The 23272-nt window shown below is 45.0% G+C and overlaps 1 protein-coding gene across 2 annotated transcripts in view; it reads left to right on the top strand.

Annotated features, from left to right (window-relative positions):
* Window positions 1-19298, top strand: part of LOC137423318 (pancreatic lipase-related protein 2-like) — a 38200-nt gene extending 18902 nt beyond the window's left edge. The window contains exons 3-9 of one of the 2 annotated variants that reach the window (XM_078769277.1): window positions 270-395; window positions 1132-1266; window positions 3925-4033; window positions 12240-12359; window positions 13610-13729; window positions 18275-18393; window positions 18776-19298. In XM_078769277.1, coding sequence (XP_078625403.1) covers window positions 270-395; window positions 1132-1266; window positions 3925-4033; window positions 12240-12359; window positions 13610-13729; window positions 18275-18393; window positions 18776-18802 — 756 coding nt within the window. In that variant the 3' untranslated portion in view covers window positions 18803-19298. Of the gene's footprint in view, window positions 1-269; window positions 396-1131; window positions 1267-3924; window positions 4034-12239; window positions 12360-13609; window positions 13730-18274; window positions 18394-18673 lie in introns of both variants that reach the window. The other variant, XM_078769276.1, reaches the window with a different exon arrangement.
* The last annotated feature ends 3974 nt before the right edge of the window (window positions 19299-23272 follow it).

The raw sequence follows: 23272 nt of genomic DNA, 5'->3' as shown, positions 1-23272 counted from the left end.
AAGTTGTGGATGGGTTATGACAAAACTTGGTGGAGGGGTTGGGTAGGTGACAAGAACAAGCAGATTCGATTTTGCTTTAGGTCCGAATCCAGATCCGGCCTATCAGTGGGATGCAAAACGTAAACTGGTGGAGGTATGAGCTCTACCGAGTGCCGTTCTAGTTATAACTTGTAACTATTTTTATTGTCTGATGGGGACAAAAAACTGCTATTCTTCATTACTATGTTGAACTAATATATGGTTTAAGAAGTTTTTTGACTCTTTTGCAGCAAATTGAGGCACGACATCCTGCCACCATCAACTCCTCTAACTTTGAAGAAACAAGACAAACAGCATTCATTGTGCATGGATTCATTGACAAAGGGGATGATCCGTGGGTGGAGGACATATGTAGGGTAAGAATCCCAGAGGGAAAGAAAAGTAGCTAATGTCAGAATTGTTTGTAAACTTGAAAAAGTGTAATTGGGTAAGAAGGTGGGAGGATGTTGAGTGCTGGTAAGCTGGCATCTGGCGAGGGAGAAAGTTCTGCAGAGTTCATGAAGCCAAGAATAAAATGAAGCTAAGTATGTATATGACAATCAGGTAATTAAGCGGGTAGAGAGAATATAATTTTAATTCTCTGAGAGCAAATGGATGGCAATTGTGTGCCCCTCTAAGAAAAGTTCTGTCCATCAGATTGTGTCCATCTATTGCTTCTGTTCACTAAATTACATAAAAATTCCCTGTGTCCACTACTCCGACCGCACTTGTCGGCCCTGTATATTGTCGTATATATACTTTTGTGTTACGCGTTCAGACAATCCTGGAATAGGATATGTGGTCTGCATGTCCTGCCCATCTATTTTAATTCTGCTACCTTTTCTTCTTATCCATCCCTATATCTTCACTCACTATATCTACCTTCCTCCTTCCAATCTTTCCTCCCTTTACTCCATTAATGCCAGCTACTCACAGTTAGTTTACAAGGTCTTTGTCCATAATTTACTCTGTCAAAGTTATTTTTGTTGTAATTGTAGAACAAGATATAAAGCTAGGGTATCCTCATTACTGGGAGCATCATTTATTCTTTCATTAGGTTGGTGATGCTGACATGTTAAGAATCCGATCCTGCTTTATTTACATCCTTTCCAGGAAATGTTATCTGTGGATGATGTGAACTGCATTTGTGTGGATTGGGTGGGTGGATCTCGTACATTCTATAGCCAGGCTGTCAACAACTTAAGAGTGGCTGCTGCAGAGGGTGCCTTCTTAATTTCAGTGATGCAGGTGAGCTATTCCTAGTTCTTTCAGCACATTGAAATGTCATCTTTGGGTTTTTTACTGAAACATATTTCTGTTTTTAATAGCTGTTAATGCGACCCATCAATTACAAATTCATTAAACGGTGCTATTATAATCTGATGTTATGTTATAATGCTGCACCAACAAGATGATGTTATTTATTTATTTTCTCAAGAAAATGGCCAATAATTGTCATTGCTTTTAGTGGTATCAGAATTGCTCACTCGGCCATCCAATGTGGATTGCTGTAATTGTTAGTGAGGTTGGGAATGTCCAATGAATGAGGGGAACAAGATCAAAGGGGCGCATGCACATTTCAAGTGGCAAATCAACAACATCATCAACATTTGTTAGTTCACCATTACCCAGTTGTAGAAGGCATTCGGCATATTTCTCGCCATGCTCGAAAATGCCACCACGCTGTACTCACATATTTTCCTGCAGCTCATAAATGTGGAGCAATTTTCCTGCAGCCCTGCGGGGACGCCAGAAGTACACGTCATAATCGTGCGTTGAAAAAACCCCACGAACGCCACCTGAAAACTGCAACGAAAGGGGGAGGGGGTGGAGTTATCTGGAAAAGGGGCGGAGACAGCTCGGCAGTCAGCACGTTTGGTGTCAGAGTTTGTTGAGGGCGGCGAGTGAATTGCCAGCCATTGCAACACAAGCTCCAAAGTTGGCACAACTACAATATGTTTTTAACTTTGTTTGCAAAAAATAAGCTCACAGATAATGTCGCCAACACATTTCTTCTTCTCCTCCTCCTCTTCACCCTCACCCTGCCAGATCAAAACCTACATTCGCTCCTCAATGATGCAACAAACACTTGTTGGACTACCCACCTCGTCACTAGAACATGAAATTACACAAAACATTCACCTGCAGGAACTTGTTTCTACATTTGGGTAAACTCAAACCATGGAAAGTGAAATTCTAAATTATATTGATTAACTTTGTTGCAAGAACACATAGTATGACATCAAGTGATCTATATTACACATTATAATGTGCTTTTATTTGGGTACCACTTACATCTCTTGTTAAAAGTTTAGAACAATAAGAATATGCAATCAGTATCAGATTTGCCTTTTTCATGTAAAATAAATCCTAAAGTACCTATTACCCTTGCACTGGCCCTGTTGCCTCCGAATGGCAAATCCTCCTGCATCAGATCACGCAACGTTCCGCCCATTGCCTCAAGCATATGACAATGCGCCATAGGCGCTTCATCTCTCACAATAATACTTTAATCAAAATGGGATATTGAATATAACCAGTGGTGTAGTGGCAAATTTTGAGGTGCCGGAGCTCTGCTAAAATGTCACCCGTGACGTCATCGCCGGATCTACCATCACATCATGTTTTAACATGCCACTAACCATTTGAGTTCCCCTAAAATTAGTGATAAATGAAATATGCACCTTTTACCATGATAAACAAAAACATTTACTCTTAAATAACACTCATAAATAACGCGCAGACTTACAATTAAGAATCTCCTTGGGATTTGGTCAGAAAGAAAGGCAAACGCTGACACACACGATAAAAATGCTACGATACTCCCCTAACAAGACACTAACAGGTTTTTTTAAACTGTTGTGGAGCTAAGCTCTGCCTCCGATGGATTGACGTGCCGGAGCGCTGTCCCGGTGCACTCCAGCTGGACTACACCCCTGAATATAATGTGTTTCTAATTTTTGATTTACAGCTTGCAGGACATTTCTAACTTATGTGATTTGATATGAAAGGAAGTGTGTTTGTTTCGTGCACACGTGAATGGTTATCTTGTTGTAAAAAAAAAAAAAAAAATGATTGCTTTTGCTTATGAGAAATCACAGAAAATGGAGGACATTTATTTTCTTTTTCAGATGAAAACAAATGACTTGCGTGCACGCTCCATTGTCTTCAATGCAAATTGTCATTCGTTGATGATGCCAGGCGAACCTTCTGTATTTTCACACGATTCAGCCTTGATGATTCGAGCGAAAACTGAAATTACATTTTTAAAACCTTCATTTATCATCCAAATTGCCCATCCCTTTATTTAGACAGTGTATTGACAACAGAGCGTGGCCTCAATTTATTATACAAATTGCTCATCCCTTGATTTAGGCGGTGCATTGGCAACAGACCGCTGCCTCAATTGCTCACGAAAATAGCCCGTTACATACCTGAAGCAACAACATGCCCACTGCACCTATATGCATATATAATACACTGTACTTATATTGTTCAGATAGATTGCAATGGCACTGGCCTGTAGGTTGACACCTGAAGCCTGAGGCCCATGGCCTTCACAAGGGCCATGACATTATTGGCTCCAATCTTTAGATATTTTATGATTCTTTTGGTTGTTTTACACTGAACGGAAAGGTTATAGGGCATGGCGATTGTGAATATGAGACTTCCGAAGGCGTCTAGGTTTACCATATACCAAAATGACGGATGTATGATTTTCCTGCTTATAATTGTGGGTGGAGTCATGCCAGCTGTCAAGCCAATGGGTTTTTAACCAGAAGGCTTCACACACAGACAGCTTTATTATGTTTTTAAGTTATAGTGATGTTTTGGATTTTATGAAAAATGCTATTACAGTTCATAAAAGGTTGTGTGAATGTCTTCATTTTTGTGTGTTGTGGGCAGGATATGTATGGATATACCGCAGATCAAATATATCTGGTTGGACACAGCTTGGGTGCTCATATTGCTGGGGAAATAGGAAAGCGCATTCCTGGAATTAAGAGAATCACAGGTAAGCCTCTTGATCCGACTCTATTAAATAAGCAATTCTATGTATATCTATGGATGAAGAGTTTATCGATTTTATATCGATTATATATATATATATCTATATCGATTTTGTTATTATATTTGAGTTTATATTAACCACACAGCTTTGACATCATTTTGTGATGCAAAAGCTACGTTACAAAGACGTTGTGAAAAGACATCTGAAGAAAGTAAACATTAACATGGAGAACTGGGAAGAACTTGCCAGAGATTAAAAACAAACAAACAAACAGTGGAGAATTGTTGTCTACGACTCGTTTGAGATGGTTGAGCAACAAAGTGAGGATGAGTATCAACGCTGTCATCTCCAGCGGCACAAAGTCGGCAATAAAAACCGACCAATACATTTATTTTGCCCTCATTGCAACAGAGGATTTATATCCAACTAGCAAAAGTACCCGGAGTTGCCGGGTAACAATGAGTCGCTTCCTGACGGGAATATGATATACGCAATCTGGGTCCATCTTCTAGAGGGAATTTTAAAAACAGATCGCTAGTACAGTGGAGCAGTGGAGTATCGAGGAAAAATGATGCTCGGGGCGACATGTCAAATTGCCGCCTCTCGTAACTTCGCATAAATCTAAATGGTGTGCGTGTGTCCCCGTGTGTGTGTGTCCCTGTGTGTGTGTGTCCCTGTGTGTGTGTGTCCCCGTGTGTGTCCCTATGTGTGTGTCCCTATGTGTGTGTGTGTGTCCCCGTGTGTGTGTGTGTGTGTCCGTGTGGGTGTGTCCCTGTCTGTGTGTCCCTCTGTGTGTGTGTGTGTGTCTCTGTGTGTGTGTGTGTCCCCGTGTGTGTGTGTATGTCCCTGTGTGTGTGTGTGTGTGTGTATGTCCCCGTGTGCGTGTGTCTCTGTGTGTGTGTGTGTCCCCGTGTGTGTGTGTATGTCCCTGTGTGTGTGTGTGTATGTCCCCGTGTGCGTGTGTCTCCATGTGTGTGTGTGTCCCCATGTGTGTGTGTGTCCCCATGTGTGTGTGTATCCCCATGTGTGTGTGTGTGTGTGTGTGTGTTCCTGTGTGTGTGTCCCTGTGTGTGTGTTCCTGTGTGTGTGTCCCCATGTGTGTGTGTGTGTGTGTGTGTGTCTGTCTGTCTGCGTGTGTGTCCCTGTGTGTGTGTGTGTGTCCCCATGTGTGTGTGTGTGTGTGTCCCCGTGTGTGTGTGTGTGTCCCCGTGTGTGTGTGTGTCCCCATGTGTGTGTGTGTGTGTGTGTGTGTGTGTGTGTGTGTGTCCGTATGTGTGTGTTTGCATATTCGGTCAATTAATTTGTTCACCAATCAAAAGGTAGAAGCAGATTGTTTTTTTATATCGAAAGCTCAAAGGTCAAGGCTGCATAAAATCATCAATTTTCATTTTGTATTTTTTTAACCAATTTCGTTATTTTGAGCATATGGAAGAAGAAGAAAAAGAAGTTTTAGTTTTTGTGATGCAATGGTAATGCAGAAATGTCAGATCTTTGACGAATTTTATTGGACATAACTTGGTGATCTGATAAAGAGGTGGTCACTTTAAAGAGGTTTTCTCTTCACGAGAGGTGATCTTTGTTGAATTTGACACGAAAACATTGGTAGTTTCATACAGAATTTCACTTGTCTTTTAATAAGAAAATACATATCTGGAGTTAGGGCATTTAGAGTAAAATCAGACACACAGTCATGTGAAAAAGTAAGTACAACCCATGTAAAGTTTTGACTTTTTCAACATATTTCAACATACAGCTATTTGATCTTCATCTCAACAATATTGATAGATAAAGGTGATATAATATAACAAATATCATGAAACATTTACATTTTGTAGTCCATTGTATAATTTAAAGAAACATAAATGCAAATTTCGCATGTGGAAAAAGTAAGTACACCCTTACATTTATCACTACTTCAAATATCAAAAATTAGAATCAGGTGCACCAGCTCAGGTGCAAATGATTAGAACCTTGTTGGAGAGGATCTTGGAGGAACCTGTCTTATTTAAACCTCAGACATTTAGTTTGGTTTGCTCTTTGTTGTTGAAGTGTGCGGCGTCACCATGCCTAGATCAAAAGAGCTCTCTGAGGCCTTCAGAAAGAAGGTTATAGATGCCTCCGAGTCTGGGAAGGGATTTAAAAAGATCTGCAAACAATTTGAAATCAATCATTCGACTGTCCGGAAGATCATCTACAAGTGGAGAAGATTCCAAACAACTGCCAACTTGTTCAGGCCAGGCCGCCCCAGCAAGTTCAGCCCGAGAGCAGACTGCAAGATGCTGAAAGAAGTCTCTAAGAACCCCAGAATGTCATCACGGGACCTACAGGTAGCTCTTGCCACTGTTGATGTCAAAGTGCACGAGTCGACCATTAGAAAGAGGCTGCACAAATTTCATCTACATGGGAGGTGTGCCAGGAGGAAACCTTTGCTGTCCATAAAGAACATCAGGGCAAGACTAAAGTTTGCCAATGAACACCTCGGCAAAGACCAGCACTTCTGGAACAATGTGCTCTGGACAGATGAGCCAAATGTAGAGCTATTTGGCCACAGTACCAGAAGACATGTTTGGCGAAAACCAAAGACAGCATTTGACCACAAGAACCTGATACCAACTTTAAAGCATGGTGGTGGAAATATTATGGTTTGGGGCAGTTTTGCTGCATCAGGGCCTGGGCAGCTCACCATCACAGAATCCACTCTGAATTCTTCATTGTACCAGAGGGTGCTTGAGGATAATGTGAGGCCATCTGTCAGAAAGTTGAAGCTCAACCGAAGGTGGACCTTGCAACATGACAATGACCCTAAACATACCAGTAAATCCACCAAGGAATGGCTGAAAAGAAAGAAATGGAAGGTTCTGGAATGGCCAAGTCAAAGCCCGGATCTAAATCCCATCAAGATGTTGTGGGGGGATTTGAAACGAGCTGTGCATGCAAGAAACCCCTCAAACATCGCACAGCTGAAAGAATTCTGCATGGAGGAGTGGGCAAAAATTTCTCCCAGTCGATGTCAGAGACTGGTAGACAGTTATAAGAAACGCATACTTGAGGTTGTTTCTGCCAAAGGGGGCAATACCACCTATTAGAGCCAAGGGTGTACTTACTTTTTCCACATGCGAAATTTGCATTCATGTTTATTTAAATTATACAATGACCGACAAAATTTAAATGTTTCATGATATTTGTTATATTATATCACCTTTATCTATCAATATTGTTGAGATGAAGATCAAATAGCTGTATGTTGAAATATGTTGAAAAAGTCAAAACTTTACATGGGGTGTATTTACTTTTTCACGTGACTGTATACTGTATGGCCATTTTGGGGAAAAAACAACAAATAAATATATATTTTAGTAAAAGTTAAAGATTTTATTTTAAGATTTGAAAATAATTTCCTAGTTTCACAATAAATATTAGAACTAAAAAAGTCGTTTTATTCTTCCCTATTTTCCACAGCAGAAATTGGAATTTTTCTCAAAACAATAAAAATTGAATTATTGCGTTTTGGAACCAAACTCTTCATATTGTTACATTTGTGGGGGGAAGGCAATACCTTAGTCCAGGCAGAATTGCATAGGAAGTGTGCTCCGACTGTCATGAAGAAGAAACCCTCATGTATCATCAGTTCGGGATCCGGTAGACTGTATGTCGTGGAAGAGCGTATATTCGTTCCCATCATGAGGGGTGAGGTTATGTTAATTAGTTGGGGTTTAATGGTAATCCCCTGTACGTAATGGCATCTGTTATTTTTCCTCTGTTCCTTATGACACACGCAGCACACACACATAGCCAGGAAATCGCGCATTTATGACACTAAATAAAAACCAACTGGAAGCAGGACATTGTGCACTACCGCTGATAACACCGACCTGGTGGGCACACAGGAACAGGCAGGTTCAGATGGCCACGCCCTGAAGAGCAGTGATTGGTCCAGGATTGATTCAAGCAAGGACTGCTAAGATGGGACTGTGGGATTGGTGGAGCAGGCACGGATGACGCCAGAGCCTCGAGTATAAAAGAACGCTCTCCCTGGAGATTTTACCTCTTCTTCTTTTTCTCTTCTCTTCTTCTTTGTCTCTTGAGTCCTGGCTTTGACAATGAACTGTCATGTCCCAATATCTTTCTCTTGGGTCTGGACTTTGATGGAGAACAGTCGAGGCTCTTGACTTCCTGACATCTTCTGGCTTTGGCGGTGAATGGTGACGAGTTCATATCTGGCTCTGCTTCGGGATTCGATGGCGAGTGGCCAGAGTTCATAGCGCTCTTGCAGTGGGAGACATGGGTGCTGGTGTGGAGCAGACGGCGAGTGGATGAGCACGGCCTGCTCGCTTTGAGCTTGGTGGCTGGAAGAGCAAGCTGTGTGCCAAAGTCTTTCCCGCACCCAGACTTCGCGCCAACGAGCGTATTTTCGCGAGCAACAACTCAGCCTGTCATCCTTCCGAGGTCGGCAAATTGAGTACCAGTTCACTGGTAATTCCCTGTGTGTCACAAGAGGTGACGAACAGGGTTGGTGGCAGGAAGAGCATCCGGCCATAAAACATTGCTTCAAAAAAGGGGACCATGGTGCCCAAAAAAGGCCAACCCCTGCCCTGTGGGGAAAAATGGCCTCTAAAGGTGGTTCAAACTGTTGTGTAATCTTGAATCTATGTGCAGCTATACAGTCATGAACCTATATCACCATATGGGTGTTGGAACAATAACTTCTGCTCGATACTATCTACAGGCATCAATAAGCAGCTGTGAGGTGCCTTGTGAATAACGCAGATAGCATCATTAGCAGTGTCTTTCAGTATTAACATGAGGACATCAAAAAGAAGAAGAGACATGAATAAGAAGAATAAAACTGAAATAAAATTCAAATACATTCTCAATTATCAACGCAAAATATTGTCGCGTCCCCGGGGTTAACACCCCAAGAGGACGAATAACCGGAACGAGCTTTAACTCCGAGGCATATTTCGAACTTAGCCGGATTATTTCTAGCGCGCGCGGGAAGGTTCGAAGTCTTATCTGATTGGGAACACACGGGGTTATTCCAGACCCGCAAAACAAAGAAACGAACCAGGACAAGAAAAGTAAGATTTCGCGGGAAGTGCACAAACTGGTGTGGAGTCACGCTCCCTGACGTCCCAACGTGAGGTACTTCTCGTGGCCCGTTCTCCTGTGAGTCTCTCTGCCATCCTGGGGAAGCACAACACAGACCCAGTCCACCACCCACGCCGATTCTCTTCCTTGCGATGCTGACTGCCCCAAACCGCTCTTGCTCAATCTTTTTCCACAAGCACACACGAGCCAAAGATGTGCCACCGCCCGTGACCAAGCCAGAGAGCTAAAAATGATGCAACCGCTCGATTCGCTGCCATTACCAGAGAAATGCGACCACCTTCGACGAATGTCAGGACAAAGAGACAGAGAGAATGCGACTGCCTCCAACGAACGTCAGGGCAGAGAGAAATGCGACCACCTCCAACGAATGTCAAGACAAAGAGAGCAAAATGGTGAGACATCTCCTTTTCTTTCAGCTCTCGAATGTTCCAAGCTGACGTCACACTCTCTCCAATCATTGAGCGCTACTCAATCATCCCATCGCACCTCCACCAATCATGAAGGCCGGTTCATGGCATCCTCGTTATGAGTCGTCGGGGGCGCCGTCTCATCTCTGTTCGGGAATATTCGGATGACGTCGTTCCTTTGCCGATCGGCAAATGCTGTTTCTGTCGGCCCTGGCGTTGCTGCGAACGCATGAGTCCCATTACAGTGCGATCGTTGTTTTACTGAGCCCTCGATTTCCTGGCTGGCCGAATGTAATAAAACCGAAGTGAAGACCACAGGAGGCAAATTACACACTGGGGAATTAATTTTTAAGCCCTAGAATTAATTAGCACAATGCCACGCCCTTTATGGCGACATGAAAAACGCTCTTACCCGGACAGACGGCCTACTTACGTACATCGAGATGGCTTCCCGGCATACGGAGCATTCTAAACCGACACGATTCTTACTTTCTTAAAGTATTTCTTCACCTACCCCCACAAACGTAACAATACCTTTTTGTACTAACTGTGTACATGCATGCATGTGTTTACATGGGGCATTCAAATGGTTATACAAATGAGAGTCTCAGAATATGGCAAGACATGCCAACTTTTCAAACTTTCCAATATTGAAGTACAAAAATTAATAAGAAATAATTATTACCTTAGTACTGTAATTATAATTATAATGTAATGTAAGTTGTTTTTGGGGTTTGTTGATCTGGAGAAAGCATTCGATAGGGTTCCACGCAAAGTATTGACATGGGCATTGAGGAAGTTAGGAGTGGAGGAATGGTTGATCAGAGTAGTGATGGCAATGTACAAAAGAGCGCGCACAGCTGTAAGGACGAAGGACGGGAACAGTGGTGAGTTTGAGGTGAAGGTGGGAGTGCATCAGGGGTCGGTACTAAGTCCACTACTATTTGTAGCTGTGATGGAGGTGCTGGCTCAGAACGTAAAGGAGGGTTTACCATGGGAGTTGTTGTATGCAGATGATCTGGTGTTGATTGCGGAAAGTATGGATGGACTGAAGGAAAAGATGAACAAGTGGAAGGAATGTATGGAGACAAAAGGTCTGAAGGTGAATATCGGAAAGACGAAGGTGATGGCAAGTGGTAAAGCATGTGGTGAGGTGGAAAGAACTGGGAAGTGGCCGTGTGCTGTGTGCAGGAAGGGTGTCGGAGTGAACTCCATTCAATGTACAATGTGCGCTGAGTGTTCATCAAAAATGTAGTGGTCTGAGAGGGTCATTTACCATTGTGGCAGCTACATTCAAATGTAAGGTGTGCACAGAGGGAGCTGCAGATGGAGGAAATGTTGAGTTGGATCTTGGAGACGGCGTGAAGCTGGAAGGTGTGAAAACATTTTGCTACCTCGGAGACATGCTGAATGGAGAAGGTGGATCAGACTCGGCAACGGTTGCTCGAGTGAGATGTGCATGGAAGAAGTTTCGGGAACTGAGTGGCGTGCTGATGAGGAGGAGAGTGTCGCTGAAGCTGAAGGGAAAGGTGTATGCTGCATGTGTGAGAAGTGTTATGATTTATGGGAGCGAGACATGGGTAATGAACGTAGAGCAGCAACGAAGGCTGGAAAGGGTGGAAATGCGAATGGTTCGATGGATGTGCGGAGTATCGTTGAGAGAGAGGAAGACAAATGATGAATTGCGAAAGATGATGGGAATATTGCCTGTGATTGATGCTGTGAAGAGGAACAGGTTGAGATGGTTTGGTCATGTGTTGAGGAAGGATGAAAGTGACTGGTTGAGAAGAGTGATGGAAATTAATGCAGAAGGAAGTAGAGGATGGGGAAGACCGAGAAAGACTTGGCTAAAGATGGTTGAAGAAGAAATGCGGGCAAGGGGGTTAACAAGGAGAGATGCAGAAAATAGGGCAAAATGGAGAAGATTGTCATGGGGACCGCAAGGCTAACCCCCGCTCTAGTAGGGAAAATGGCCTTAAAATGCATGTTGTTGTTGTTGTACTGTAATTATAATCAGCCTGCTCTTATCACTCTTCAGACCATGATAAAATCATGAGCTAGTGAAACACTTGGAATATTTTAAATCCTGACATCTCACACTCTCACTCAGTCTCAAACCGCATGATTACTTTACCAAGTGGAAATTGTGGTTTCAGTCAGGTGAACTGTCAAACCAATGGGTGGAATGGAATGTAACAGAATGGAATGTAACGGACATACAAACAAGCATATTATTAAGATGCAGCAATGGGGCTGGCAGGATGGTGTAGAGGTACTCACTCTCACCTCTAAGCTGTCTAGCCTGCAGGGTCCGAAGCTCGGCTCAGCTATAATCATACCTATGTCTCACAGGCAGGGTGATTAATCAATGTGTGTGCCATCCCCTCGGATGGACATTAAACGGACATCCCATCTGATGGCATAAGTCGGTCGATGTTAAAGATCCCATGGTGTTGTCCTTCCTGAAGAGTATCTGACCTGTCGGAAGCACCATGGCCAAATTACAAATTTCTGCCTTCCTGAGTTTCTGAGTTGGAGTGGTGACCCAACTAGGATTGTAGCCTAGTAACAGCTTCGGCAGCACCAATGCTCTGCTTTGGGTGTACGTGGTGGTGATCATGTTACAATGAAGTATAATACATTAACGTAAACAGGTTTTTCTCAAAAGTTAATTTTTCTGATTAATCACACAGGAATGGACCCAGCTGGACCTTTCTTTCAGAACTGTGACCCTTTGGTTCGCTTGGACCCTTCAGATGCTGTCTTTGTTGATGCAATCCACACAGACGCCGCTCCAATGATTCCTAACATTGGTAAGAAACAGAAATTCATTTACAGAACCTATTGTTGGATTTATTTATCCATACTACAACGCAGTATGTGTTTTACAAGGATGGGTTATTGTAACATATTAGATAGGCACTGATGAACTATCAGCTTTGATGCAACTAGGGCATGCCCGTACTATATATATATCTAAAAGTATATCCCCCCCTCTATTTACATGCAATGGTTTGGTCCAAAGCGAACGGCTTGCGAGTGGTGACAATCCCCCCCCTCTATTTACATGCAATGGTTTGGTCCAAAGCGAACGGCTTCCGGAGTTTGGTAAAGAAATCGCCATCGCGTGCACAAACGCGCAGGAAAGCGAATGAATCGCAAATTCGTTTTTATTAGTTGTAAAACATAGTTTAACGCCAACATAGTTTGCAAACGTGAAATAAATGAATACGCTCTCAAATGTGCCATCCGAGGCAGAGTGTGCCCGCCACGTTCGGCACACGCGATCGTTCGCTGCTCTCTGATTGGTTGAATCGTTTTTTGGACATAGCTCGGTAAGTAATTGTCCGATTAATATGAAACCTTGAAAAGGCACATCCTCGGGTCCCCAGCAATATACCTGGCAAGTTAAAAGTATATCGGACCCGTGGTTGTCGAGAAACAGCGGTCACAGACAAACAAACGTACAGACGTACAGACGTACAGACAGAGATTACTGGAATTATAGATAGATAGCACAATGTGTATCATTACATCGACCAAAATTGTAACAAAACTTTCCATCTTGCTGCATTGACCTGAAATCAGTTTTCTAGAGCCCAGACTTATTCCCAGTCAAATCCCCCCCAGACATCTTGGAATTTTGATTTTAAACCAGTGTCTGCCATTGAAATTGCACTTTCTCTGAAGGAGAAATATAACAATATTTCCCCTGATATCTGTCAAGTGTGGTCCCTTTCATTTGCCCATGTCCTTAAAGGCTGGTGTTGGCTTAATGGTTAAGGTGCCTGGCTTAGGATCTTTGGGTCTTGAGTTTGAGCCGCTGTCGTGTCCTTAACAAGTGGTTTGACCTGAGGTCAGCAAAATGAGTACCGGTTACTGGGAAGAATGAGCTATTCAAGTATCTCGCTTTGGAGTGGCGACAAGTCCAGGATTGTGCCCCCTAGCCAAGGAATACTGTCTCAGCAGCCATATGCGACTGAAGACATTGAAGAATTGGTGCTTCTTCTTAATGTTTTCTGACAATACTTTGGTTTTTCCTTACATTCTCCCTTTTTTGCAGCATTTGGAATGAAGCAGCCAGTGGGACATGTTGACTTTTACCCTAATGGTGGAGAAGAGATGCCTGGGTGTGAAAAGAACACTCTTTCAACGATTCTTGACATTGACGGCATCCGGGAAGGTGATTGTAACATTTTGAGATTTTTTTTTATTGAGTAAAAATTTTTATTGAGCAGATATATTCTTCCTCAGATGTGGTGACGAAACCTGGTTTTGGAAACCAGCCCCCAGGTTAGCGCGCATCCAAGCACGTAGGTTCCCGAGGTAGTTATCTCGTTAATATTTGTATTTAGATAGCCCCATCCATGATTTAGCGGGCACGGGAAATGTGCTTTGTGAGAGCTTATCGAGATCTTCTTCTTCTTCCTACCTCCCGATGCCATGGAATGGTCACAGTTACTCCCTTTCAATCTCAACAAATGCAAGACTCTGCACCTGGGCAGAGGTAACATCAGAAAGTCGTACCATATGAGGAATGCAGAGTTACGGAGAGTGATTGAGGAGATCGACCTTGGGACTATCATGGATAGGGAATTGAGCTTCCATAAGCATGTGGCAGTTCAGATTAACAAGGCCAACCAAACACTTGGGCTAATCAAACGATCCTTTGTGAGTCTGAATGAAGAAACCCTCCCTGTGATGTTCAAGGCACTGGTATGCCCACTGTTGGAGAATGGCAACATTGCCTGGCACCCTAGATTCCTGATGGACATTGATGATGTTGGGAAGGTCTAGAGATGAGCTACAAGGATGATTCCCACCCTCCATGAACTTTCCTATCCGGAGAGACCCCGGTTCACTCTTCTACCGCCGTGGCTGTTGTGATATGATCCAAATGTTTAAGGTAATACATGGAATTGACCGAATTAGACCACACCATTTCTTCACTCCGGCTCAACACCCTTCAACATGGGAGGGGGGGGGGGGGGGCACTCCCTTAAACTCTTTGTGCCGAGGTGTAAGTTAGACATGAGGAAAAGCTTCTTCAGTCGGAGGGTAGTCAAAGACTGGAATGGTCTTCCCCGGAATGTTGTGGATGCTCAGTTTGTTGAAGCTTTCAAACAGGGTCGACACAAGTTTTGGTGGGATGAGCGTTTCCACCTGCACTGACCGTCAACCAATCGTGAGCATTCCATCTTGCACCAACCACCAAATTAACCAAGTACCATCCATTGTGCAGACCGGAAGATCTACAGGACTACCTTCACTTCCGTAAACAAGATGATGATGATGATATGATTGACAGGGGAGTGGGGCGGTGCTTCTGAAACAGCACCAATCCAAATGCTCTGTGTGGGATCAGAGCGACATCTTTTTTTACATACCTCGCACGGCCACGCTACATTTTGGGACGTCAAACTCTGTTACTTTCTGTCTGCTGGACACAGTGACTTACTGATTGTTATCACCAAGTGTACTTATTCAAGCAAAGCATTACACTTAACTTTTTGTACTATTCGGTCGATTATATTGAGTGAAGAAAAGATTAAGTAATATACCAAAAGTGTAACTTCATTGATTGCAATGGAAATAATTAACCAACGGATCGCAGAGCTTTACAAGCTGCTTTTGCAAGCCATGGCGATACAGTCAACAGGGGTCCTTTTTTTCGGCAAACTAAAGAATAGCGTTTATGTACATCTCCTTGAAACGTTTATAATGCAACGTTTTTCTTTTCTTTTTTATTTGTTTATTGAAAATCGCCCCTAAACAAAGGTGAAAGCAATTCTTGATTTTTGGGTTGTATACAGTCCAGTACTGTAATCGGTAATCAGCACTCACACTGAATCCAATCGGCTTGTGCCGATTACCGACACTGATATCGGCCCAGCACGATATATCATACCAGCAAAGGTACCCGGCATTTCCGGGCAACGCAGGGTCCGTTCTCCCAGCCCTTCCCCTCAATTCTCCCTCCCCCTCCGCCTCCCTCCACCTCCCCCTCTCCCTCCGCCTCCCTCCCCCTCCCTCCACCTCCTCCTCCCCCTCCCTCCACCTCCTCCTCCCCCTCCCTCCACCTCCTCCTCCCCCTCCTCCCTCCCCTCACCTCCTCCTCCTCCGCCTCGTCCTCCTCCCCTCCTCCTTCTCCTCCTCCTCCCCTCCCCTTCCTCCCCTCCCCTCCCCCTCCCCTCCCCTCCTCTCCCCCCCTTCCTCCCCTCCTCTCCCCCCCTTCCTCCCCTCCTCTCCCCCCCTTCCTCCCCTCCTCTCCCCCCCTTCCTCCCCTCCTCTCCCCCCCTTCCTCCCCTCCTCTCCCCCCCTTCCTCCCCTCCTCTCCCCCCCTTCCTCCCCTCCTCTCCCCTTCCTCCCCTCCTCTCCCCTTCCTCCTCCTCCTCACCCCTCCCCCTCCTCCTCACCCCTCCCCCTCCTCCTCACCCCTTCTCACTCCTCCTCCCCTCCCTCCCTCTTGCTCCCCCTCCCTCCCTCTTGCTCCCCCTCCCGTCCTCTTGCTCCCCCTCCCGCCCTCTTGCTCCCCCTCCCTCCCTCTTGCTCCCCCTCCCTCCCTCTTGCTCCCCCTCCCTCCCTCTTGCTCCCCCTCCCTCCCTCTTGCTCCCCCTCCCTCCCTCTTGCTCCCCCTCCCTCCCTCTTGCTCCCCCTCCCTCCCTCTTGCTCTCCCTCCCTCCCTCTTGCTCCCCCTCCCTCCCTCCCTCTTGCTCCCCCTCCCTCCCTCCCTCCCTCTTGCTCCCCCTCCCTCCCTCCCTCTTGCTCCCCCTCCCTCCCTCCCTCTTGCTCCCCCTCCCTCCCTCTTGCTCCCCCTCCCTCCCTCTTGCTCCCCCTCCCTCCCTCCCTCTTGCTCCCCCTCCCTCCCTCCCTCTTGCTCCCCCTCCCTCCCTCCCTCTTGCTCCCCCTCCCTCCCTCCCTCTTGCTCCCCCTCCCTCCCTCTTGCTCCCCCTCCCTCCCTCTTGCTCCCCCTCCCTCCCTCTTGCTCCCCCTCCCTCCCTCTTGCTCCCCCTCCCTCCCTCTTGTTCCCCTCCCTCCAGGCAGAGCCCGGGCAATGTCGGGCAGAGCGTTCTTTTATACTCAAGGCTCTGATGTCATCCGTGCCTGCTCCACCATTAGTCTACTTGCCAAGCCTATCGAGCCCTCTTGTGAACCCGGAAATGTTGAGTCCCCCAAAGTTTTAAGTGAGAAATGTACAGTATGGGTCCCCAGCACTTAGAAACTGCCGGATGCTAACTTGCATATGTTGGGCAATTAGCAAAATTAGCATTAATAGCATTAACCCTATCAAACATAGGCCTGGGACACTGAAATTTCTGTTTCGCTCTATTGCTCCACTTTTATTCACAGGTATTAGAGGTAACAAAGGCAAGTACCATACCAAACTACAATAATATGACTATGGGTAAATAATATCCTCAAAATTAAAACACAAGTACATATACCCAAAATTATCAGAGCTGAAAAATATGTGTTCGAAAAAAAAAATACGTTCTATAAAGGGCAACTTTCATCGGATTTTCTTCCCGTTTTTTTTCAACCGAGTCTAAAACTATGTTAGCGACTGTGAAAAATGAAATGATATATCGAATTTGATTTGAAATAAAACTGGGAGAGAGAGCAAGACACCACGGGCCTACAAAACAGGCCTCAAAGCTATGCGAGTTAATAAAATGGTGGATATTTGTTTATATGAAGCCTCTCCCAGAATGGGTGGAGCTATGGGTGGAGCTACTCTGCAAACCGAGTAAGCCACACCCCGGACAGACACCCAACAGATAGACAGACAGACAGAATCATCTACGGCTATTATAATATAGATACTGTATATATATATATCTCGACTGCTCTTGATATGCCCTGGAGCTCCATAAAGAGTGCTTTACTGGATTTTACTGGATTTTTTTTTTCTATACAAGATCGAGGCTTGTGTAATAGCTACCATTAATCACAAAAAAACAAACGGATGCATAAAACATAAAATAAAGGGAGCGGGAGACAAGATGGGGAGAGAGAGGGAAGCACACAAGTACAACATTTGAGAGCAGGGACATCGGGAGATCTGTGGGAGGGGAGGAGGCATGGGAAGGGGGTGGGAGGGGTGGGAGAGGTATAAAACACATAGACACTGCTAGGACTTCCAGGAAAGAAGTTGGTATTTCAGAAAAGTGGATCTGGGGTGAATTAACGGGGGTAGAAAAGATCAAGGTTTTGGATGGGGGAAGACAAGAGATGGTGGTGAACAACTGTTTTAAAGACCTGGAGGGAGGTGTGGCATTGTAGAGAGTGAGGGAGTTTGTTCCAGAGGTGGGAGAAAAGAGGAATGAAAGAGTGAAGGTGAGCAGAGAGTCTTGATTTTGGCAGTTTCACCAAAAGAGGGTTACTGACAGATCTTGTGCGACCTGTAGTTATATTTGGCGGACAGAGCACAGACAGAGCTGGGGGAGCTAGGCAGGACAGGAGTCCGTAGAAGACAGAAAGTCCACCAACTTGTCTGCGGTGAGTGAGTGAAAGGCCCTCAGAATCCAATTTTGTATCAAATTTAATTGTGAAATTTGTATCAAATTAACAAAATCGTAAAATAATTCAAATACTTTGTGAAAAGAAATTTTGAATTTTCATGAATGAATTTTCAAACATTTATAGCTTTATAATGTCATGAATAAATAGCGAGGAGTACTTTTAATCCAATAATTTCACTGTGTAACATCTTACATCATTCCATCAGGAACCCGGAATTTCTTTGCCTGCAACCATCTTCGCAGCTACAAGTACTATACAGAGACCATACAGAATGCAGGAGGATTTATGGCTTACCCATGTGACAACTATGATGACTTCACTCAGGTAAATATGTTTGTTTTCTTTTACATTGCCTATTATACATCCTTTTACATCAATCTTTGTTCTGTTTGTTGACCTCTAAAGAATCAAATTTTACCTTTCACATGATTATCTCCTCATGCAAGTGCAAATAATATTATAAAGGTTCACAAATATTGGGTAAAATATCACTCAAGGTGTACTTTTGTTTGAGGATCGGGCAGCGTAACAGGTGGGTCATTGTCTGGAGCTCCTATTGGAAGTTGCATACCGTCGTGTTGTTGCTGTGTCCCCACTTATTTAGAGATACCTTGCAGCGTCCTACTCCAGCATGCAGGTGATGAAGACATTGCCATTCTTGCCAGGACTTGTTTGATCCTGCTGACATACCTTTTGTGTGCTGCAGATACTGTACAGTGTGGAGGTGTCATAATCACCTATCAGCCTTTTGCGCCACATTTGAATACTTGTGGAAACAGGGTCCTAATCGAGTGGTTGTGTGGTGGCGAGGAAACCCTTTCTTAACTTCAGCCTGCTCTGTGACGGCAACTGATTGTATAGTGGATGTCTTGTATATGTGCTTTGCTTAACACGTTCCCTTCTGCTTGTAACTGCTCACCTAGTTTAGGGTGGAAGGATGCCAAACAGGAGATACAGGCTTTTTACATTGGTTGGTTTGAGACATCCGTTAACACAACAACAGCTAGCATTCAGCACAGTATCGAGTTTACTCACATGTGCTGATCGCTCCCTTACTGGACATGTATATTCTGCAGTTGAATAACAATAACAGTTGAATAACAGTTGTAACAATTGCAATAACAGTTGAAATTGGCAAATTGTAGGGAATGCCATCCCTAACGAGCATGTGCACTCGCAGTCTAGGAATTGTTTCAGTCTGTCTGTCAAATAAAGTTGAAAATCATTCCAAACAGGAAACTTACTGTTTTTAGGGACGTCATAAAGGACACAAACAAAAGGCATGAATAAATATTTGAACATGTCAAATAAGGTGGTGTAAAGGTCGGTGCATCAATGGTGGTAAACTTCCCCCCAAAATTTGTTTTTGTCTTTTTCTAGTTTTTAAGATACGATATGCATTTATCGAGAGAGAATTGGAGTTCTAGCCCAGACTATTTTGGTTTTATCCGCTAACACCCACCTGAGCACAACCTGAGTAACACCACCATTTTTCAATGAATTATGTTCAGAATGCATAGAAGTCAAGCAGTTAAGCACACACACACACACATCTCAATATTGTTGTGGCTTTGGAATAAAGGTTAATTCCCCCTCGTAGGTAGACGCACCACAACATGAAGCCTCGCGATAGTTCAGTTATTTCTTAGTAAATGTAAACGTAGTCCTTTCTGGTGTTTAGTTTTGCGTTGAGTAGGCCAGTGAGCTTAGGTGTTCTTTTGGCGCTTTGCTTTGGTGCTTTTGGTTTGGTTTTGGTGCTGAAATGCCACGCGGCAGGCCTGAATAAGTCTACCGAGGCCGAAGGGAGGTGCGGCAGGAGGAGTGGTCGGTAAGCACGAGCCGCCAATCAGGGCTCGAGGGGAGTGGCTAACCACGACGACCAGAGGCGGGGTTTGGAACATTCGAGTCGGGCTGGGGCGGAGCCATAAAACCCTGCTCCGAGTCCCCCCACCTCAGATGAGTTGAGAAAGAGTCGAGTTCCCGGTGAGAACAGTTGAGTTGAGAGGTGAGGCCGCAGGTAGGCTCTGGGAGCCGGTTAGTTATAGTGAAGTTTGTGAGTGGGGCCCGAGGATCCCAGGAGAGGACCCGGGTTTCCCGATGCCAAAGTGGGCACAGAGGGGGTAAGAGCCAGAGAGGGCCTTCCCCAGTTGGGTAGTCGCGAGGAGCAGGTAAGCTCGGGTGGCGGCTTCAGTGGCGGAGGTGCGCAGGTAGGTAGACCTGCTGGTAGGGCCACATGACCCAGCCCCGAAATTGTGCGAGGGCACAGAGTGAAAATTTGCGGGGGTGAGACCCAAATTGAGAGAGCACCACAGTGTGGGCAATGGGAATTTGGGTTCTTAGAACCACATAGTTTAAAGAGGCCGATTGGCAGGGTACGACCCCGGGTAGTGTAAAAGAGTAATGTATTAGAATAGTTAGGATGAGAAATCCCTTTGCACCATCCACAGCCAGTCACCAAGGAGGACGAGCTCTACACCGAGGCGCTGTGAAACTGATTGAGTAGTGAGACGCATCACGACGTAAGGTGACATTGTGTTTGTTCCATCCCTACCTTCCTGGGAGGGATTGGGAGACGAATTTGGAATTAGAGGGGGATATGGGAGACAAGACGTAGTGACGGATTATAAATACAAGAGGGGCTAGGGTAGTGTAGCCAACGGTGGGGGATACAGACGGATAGGGACGAGTCTGCTCTGCTCGCTCTTCCGCGTCCCTCGTGCCACACCACCTTCTTTTCTATGTGCCACTGTGTGCTTTCCGCTTTGCTTTTTGTGCCTTGTCTCTCCCCCCGCCCCAGGACCATTTTGGAGGCCAAACTGTGCAGCACCATCGAACTGTGCAGCACCTTGCTGCCCTGTCTTTGCTACATCTGTGCAGCCAACCTGTGCAGCACCTTGCTGCCATGTCATTTTGCTGCACCCTTCTTGCACCAGTGCAGCCGACCTGTGCAGCACTTTGCTGCCAAACCTTTTGCTGCACCTCATCACACTAATGGACCACAAACCTTGTGGCCTTGCACCTCTGCTGTGCAGCATCTGGCTGCAAAATCATCTTGCAACTTCGGACCACTTGTTTGAGTGGCGTTGATGCCACGCAGTTGGACCACGTGAGAACGGCCCTGCTGGCCAAATAAAAGCATTTTTTGTTTATTATGTGTGCTAGGGATAACGAAGTTCTGCAAGTTTAGTTGGCCCCGATGCTTCAAATGGCCTGCATGCCGGTCAGGGGCCAGCCGGTTTGATAGACGCACATGGAAGAAGCAAGATGCAAGAAGCAAGCAGCAAGTGTCACATTTATGAGTGTGTTTTTGCTGTGTTTTCTCTCACCTCCAATCTTCTCTTCCAAAAAGAACAGGTCCTGGGTCATAGAATTGTAAATATACGTGCTTGTAAATATAAGAATGCTGCCCACCGGCTATGTGTTTAGTTTGAAAATTCCGGAAATACTCAGGTAGTTGTGGGCGTGAAACTGTTAGGCAGCTGCTCAACGCAATAGGAGGGACATATTTAGTGTTAAAACTGTCGCACACACGGGTCAGAGTAAATGCTAGGGGTAACCACACCTATGTGTCACATTTAAAAGTAAGGTTAATTTTGCATGTCAGGCTCTACCGGTCGTTCCATTGGTGGTTTTGACTCGGGCCGAGTCTGATGAGAGAGGGGTGTAGTGTTGTGGTTTTGGAATAAAGGTTAATTCCCCCTCGTAGGTAGATGCACCACAACATGAAGCCTCGCGATAGTTCAGTTATTTCTTAGTAAATGTAAGCGTAGTCCTTTCCTGTGTTTAGTTTTGCGTTGAGTAGGCCAGTGAGCTTAGGTGTTCTTTTGGCACTTTGCTTTGGTGCTTTTGGTTTGGTTTTGGCGCTGAAATGCCATGCGGCAGGCCTGAACAAGTCTACCGAGGCCGAAGGGAGGCGCGGCAGGAGGAGTGGTCGGTAAGCACAAGCTGCCAATCAGGGCTCGAGGGAAGTGGCTAACCACGACGACCAGAGGCGGGGTTTGGAACATTCGAGTCGGGCCGGGGCGGAGCCATAAAACCCTGCACCGAGTCCCCCCACCTCAGATGAGTTGAGAAAGAGTTGAGTTCCCGGTGAGAACAGTTGAGTTGAGACGGCAGTTGAGTGAGACGACGTCGGTCAGAGTCATGTGCACATCAGTTCCCTGTGAGACGAGTTACAGTTCCCCATCAGAGTGAGTTGGGTTGAGCCTGAGAATGCGAGTGGAGCTGCAGAACGAGCTAATTGAATTGCCTATTGTACACGAACTTTCCCCGTGCCCTGCGCTCTGCACTGTATTAACCGCGCGCTCGAGAGGACGACCCGCGCCGGGCCACAGACGCGCGATTTCCTCCTGCCTGCCTTCGCCTGCGTACGTGCCGCGAACATCGGAGAGCCACGCCAGGCGAGCTGCTCCGGAGCGACCGACGGCGAAGCGCGCTTGGCGCGCGAACATTCTTCTCTTCTTCTCCCCATGTGCGTGAGTGGGCCCGTGTCTGGGGATAAGTAAGATCGATTAAGCTCTGCTCTGTGTCCCCTTTCCTCCTTCATGCTGAATCATTGTACATTGCAAATAAATTGTGTTCTTCCTCTGATTTGACCGTCCTGTCCCTTCCATCCATTGGCTTTGCATGGTATAAATAAAACCGCTCGAATCGGGTTCCAATAAAAGTAACAGCACGAGTCACGTGATACGCATACCACTCGGGCGTACTCGATTAAGCATGGCTTGTGCGAGGCTCGATCCCCACTTTCGTGGCAGCGTGGGTTAAAGGTACATGCGAATTTGTCCCGATACCCTTTTTCACGTTTGTCCGGAAGTGGCGATTCGGCCTCGCGGACCTGAAGACCCTGGGGAAAAAGGGGTTTAATCCCCCCTTTGTAACGGGAAAGGGCTTTGGGAGATCCGCAACAATATATATATATATATATATATATATATATATATATATATATATATATATATATATATATATATATATATATATGTATATATATGTATATATATATATATATGTATATATATGTATATATATATATATGTATATATATATATATATGTATATATATATATATATGTATATATATATATATGTATATATATATATATGTATATATATATATATGTATATATATATATATGTATATATATATATATGTATATATATATATATGTATATATATATATATGTATATATATATATATGT

This window comes from Myxine glutinosa, unplaced genomic scaffold (assembly GCF_964187855.1).
Source record: "Myxine glutinosa unplaced genomic scaffold, kmMyxGlut1.1 SCAFFOLD_1909, whole genome shotgun sequence".
NCBI lineage: Eukaryota > Metazoa > Chordata > Myxini > Myxiniformes > Myxinidae > Myxine > Myxine glutinosa.
This window is presented reverse-complemented; position numbering and strand designations above follow the sequence as displayed.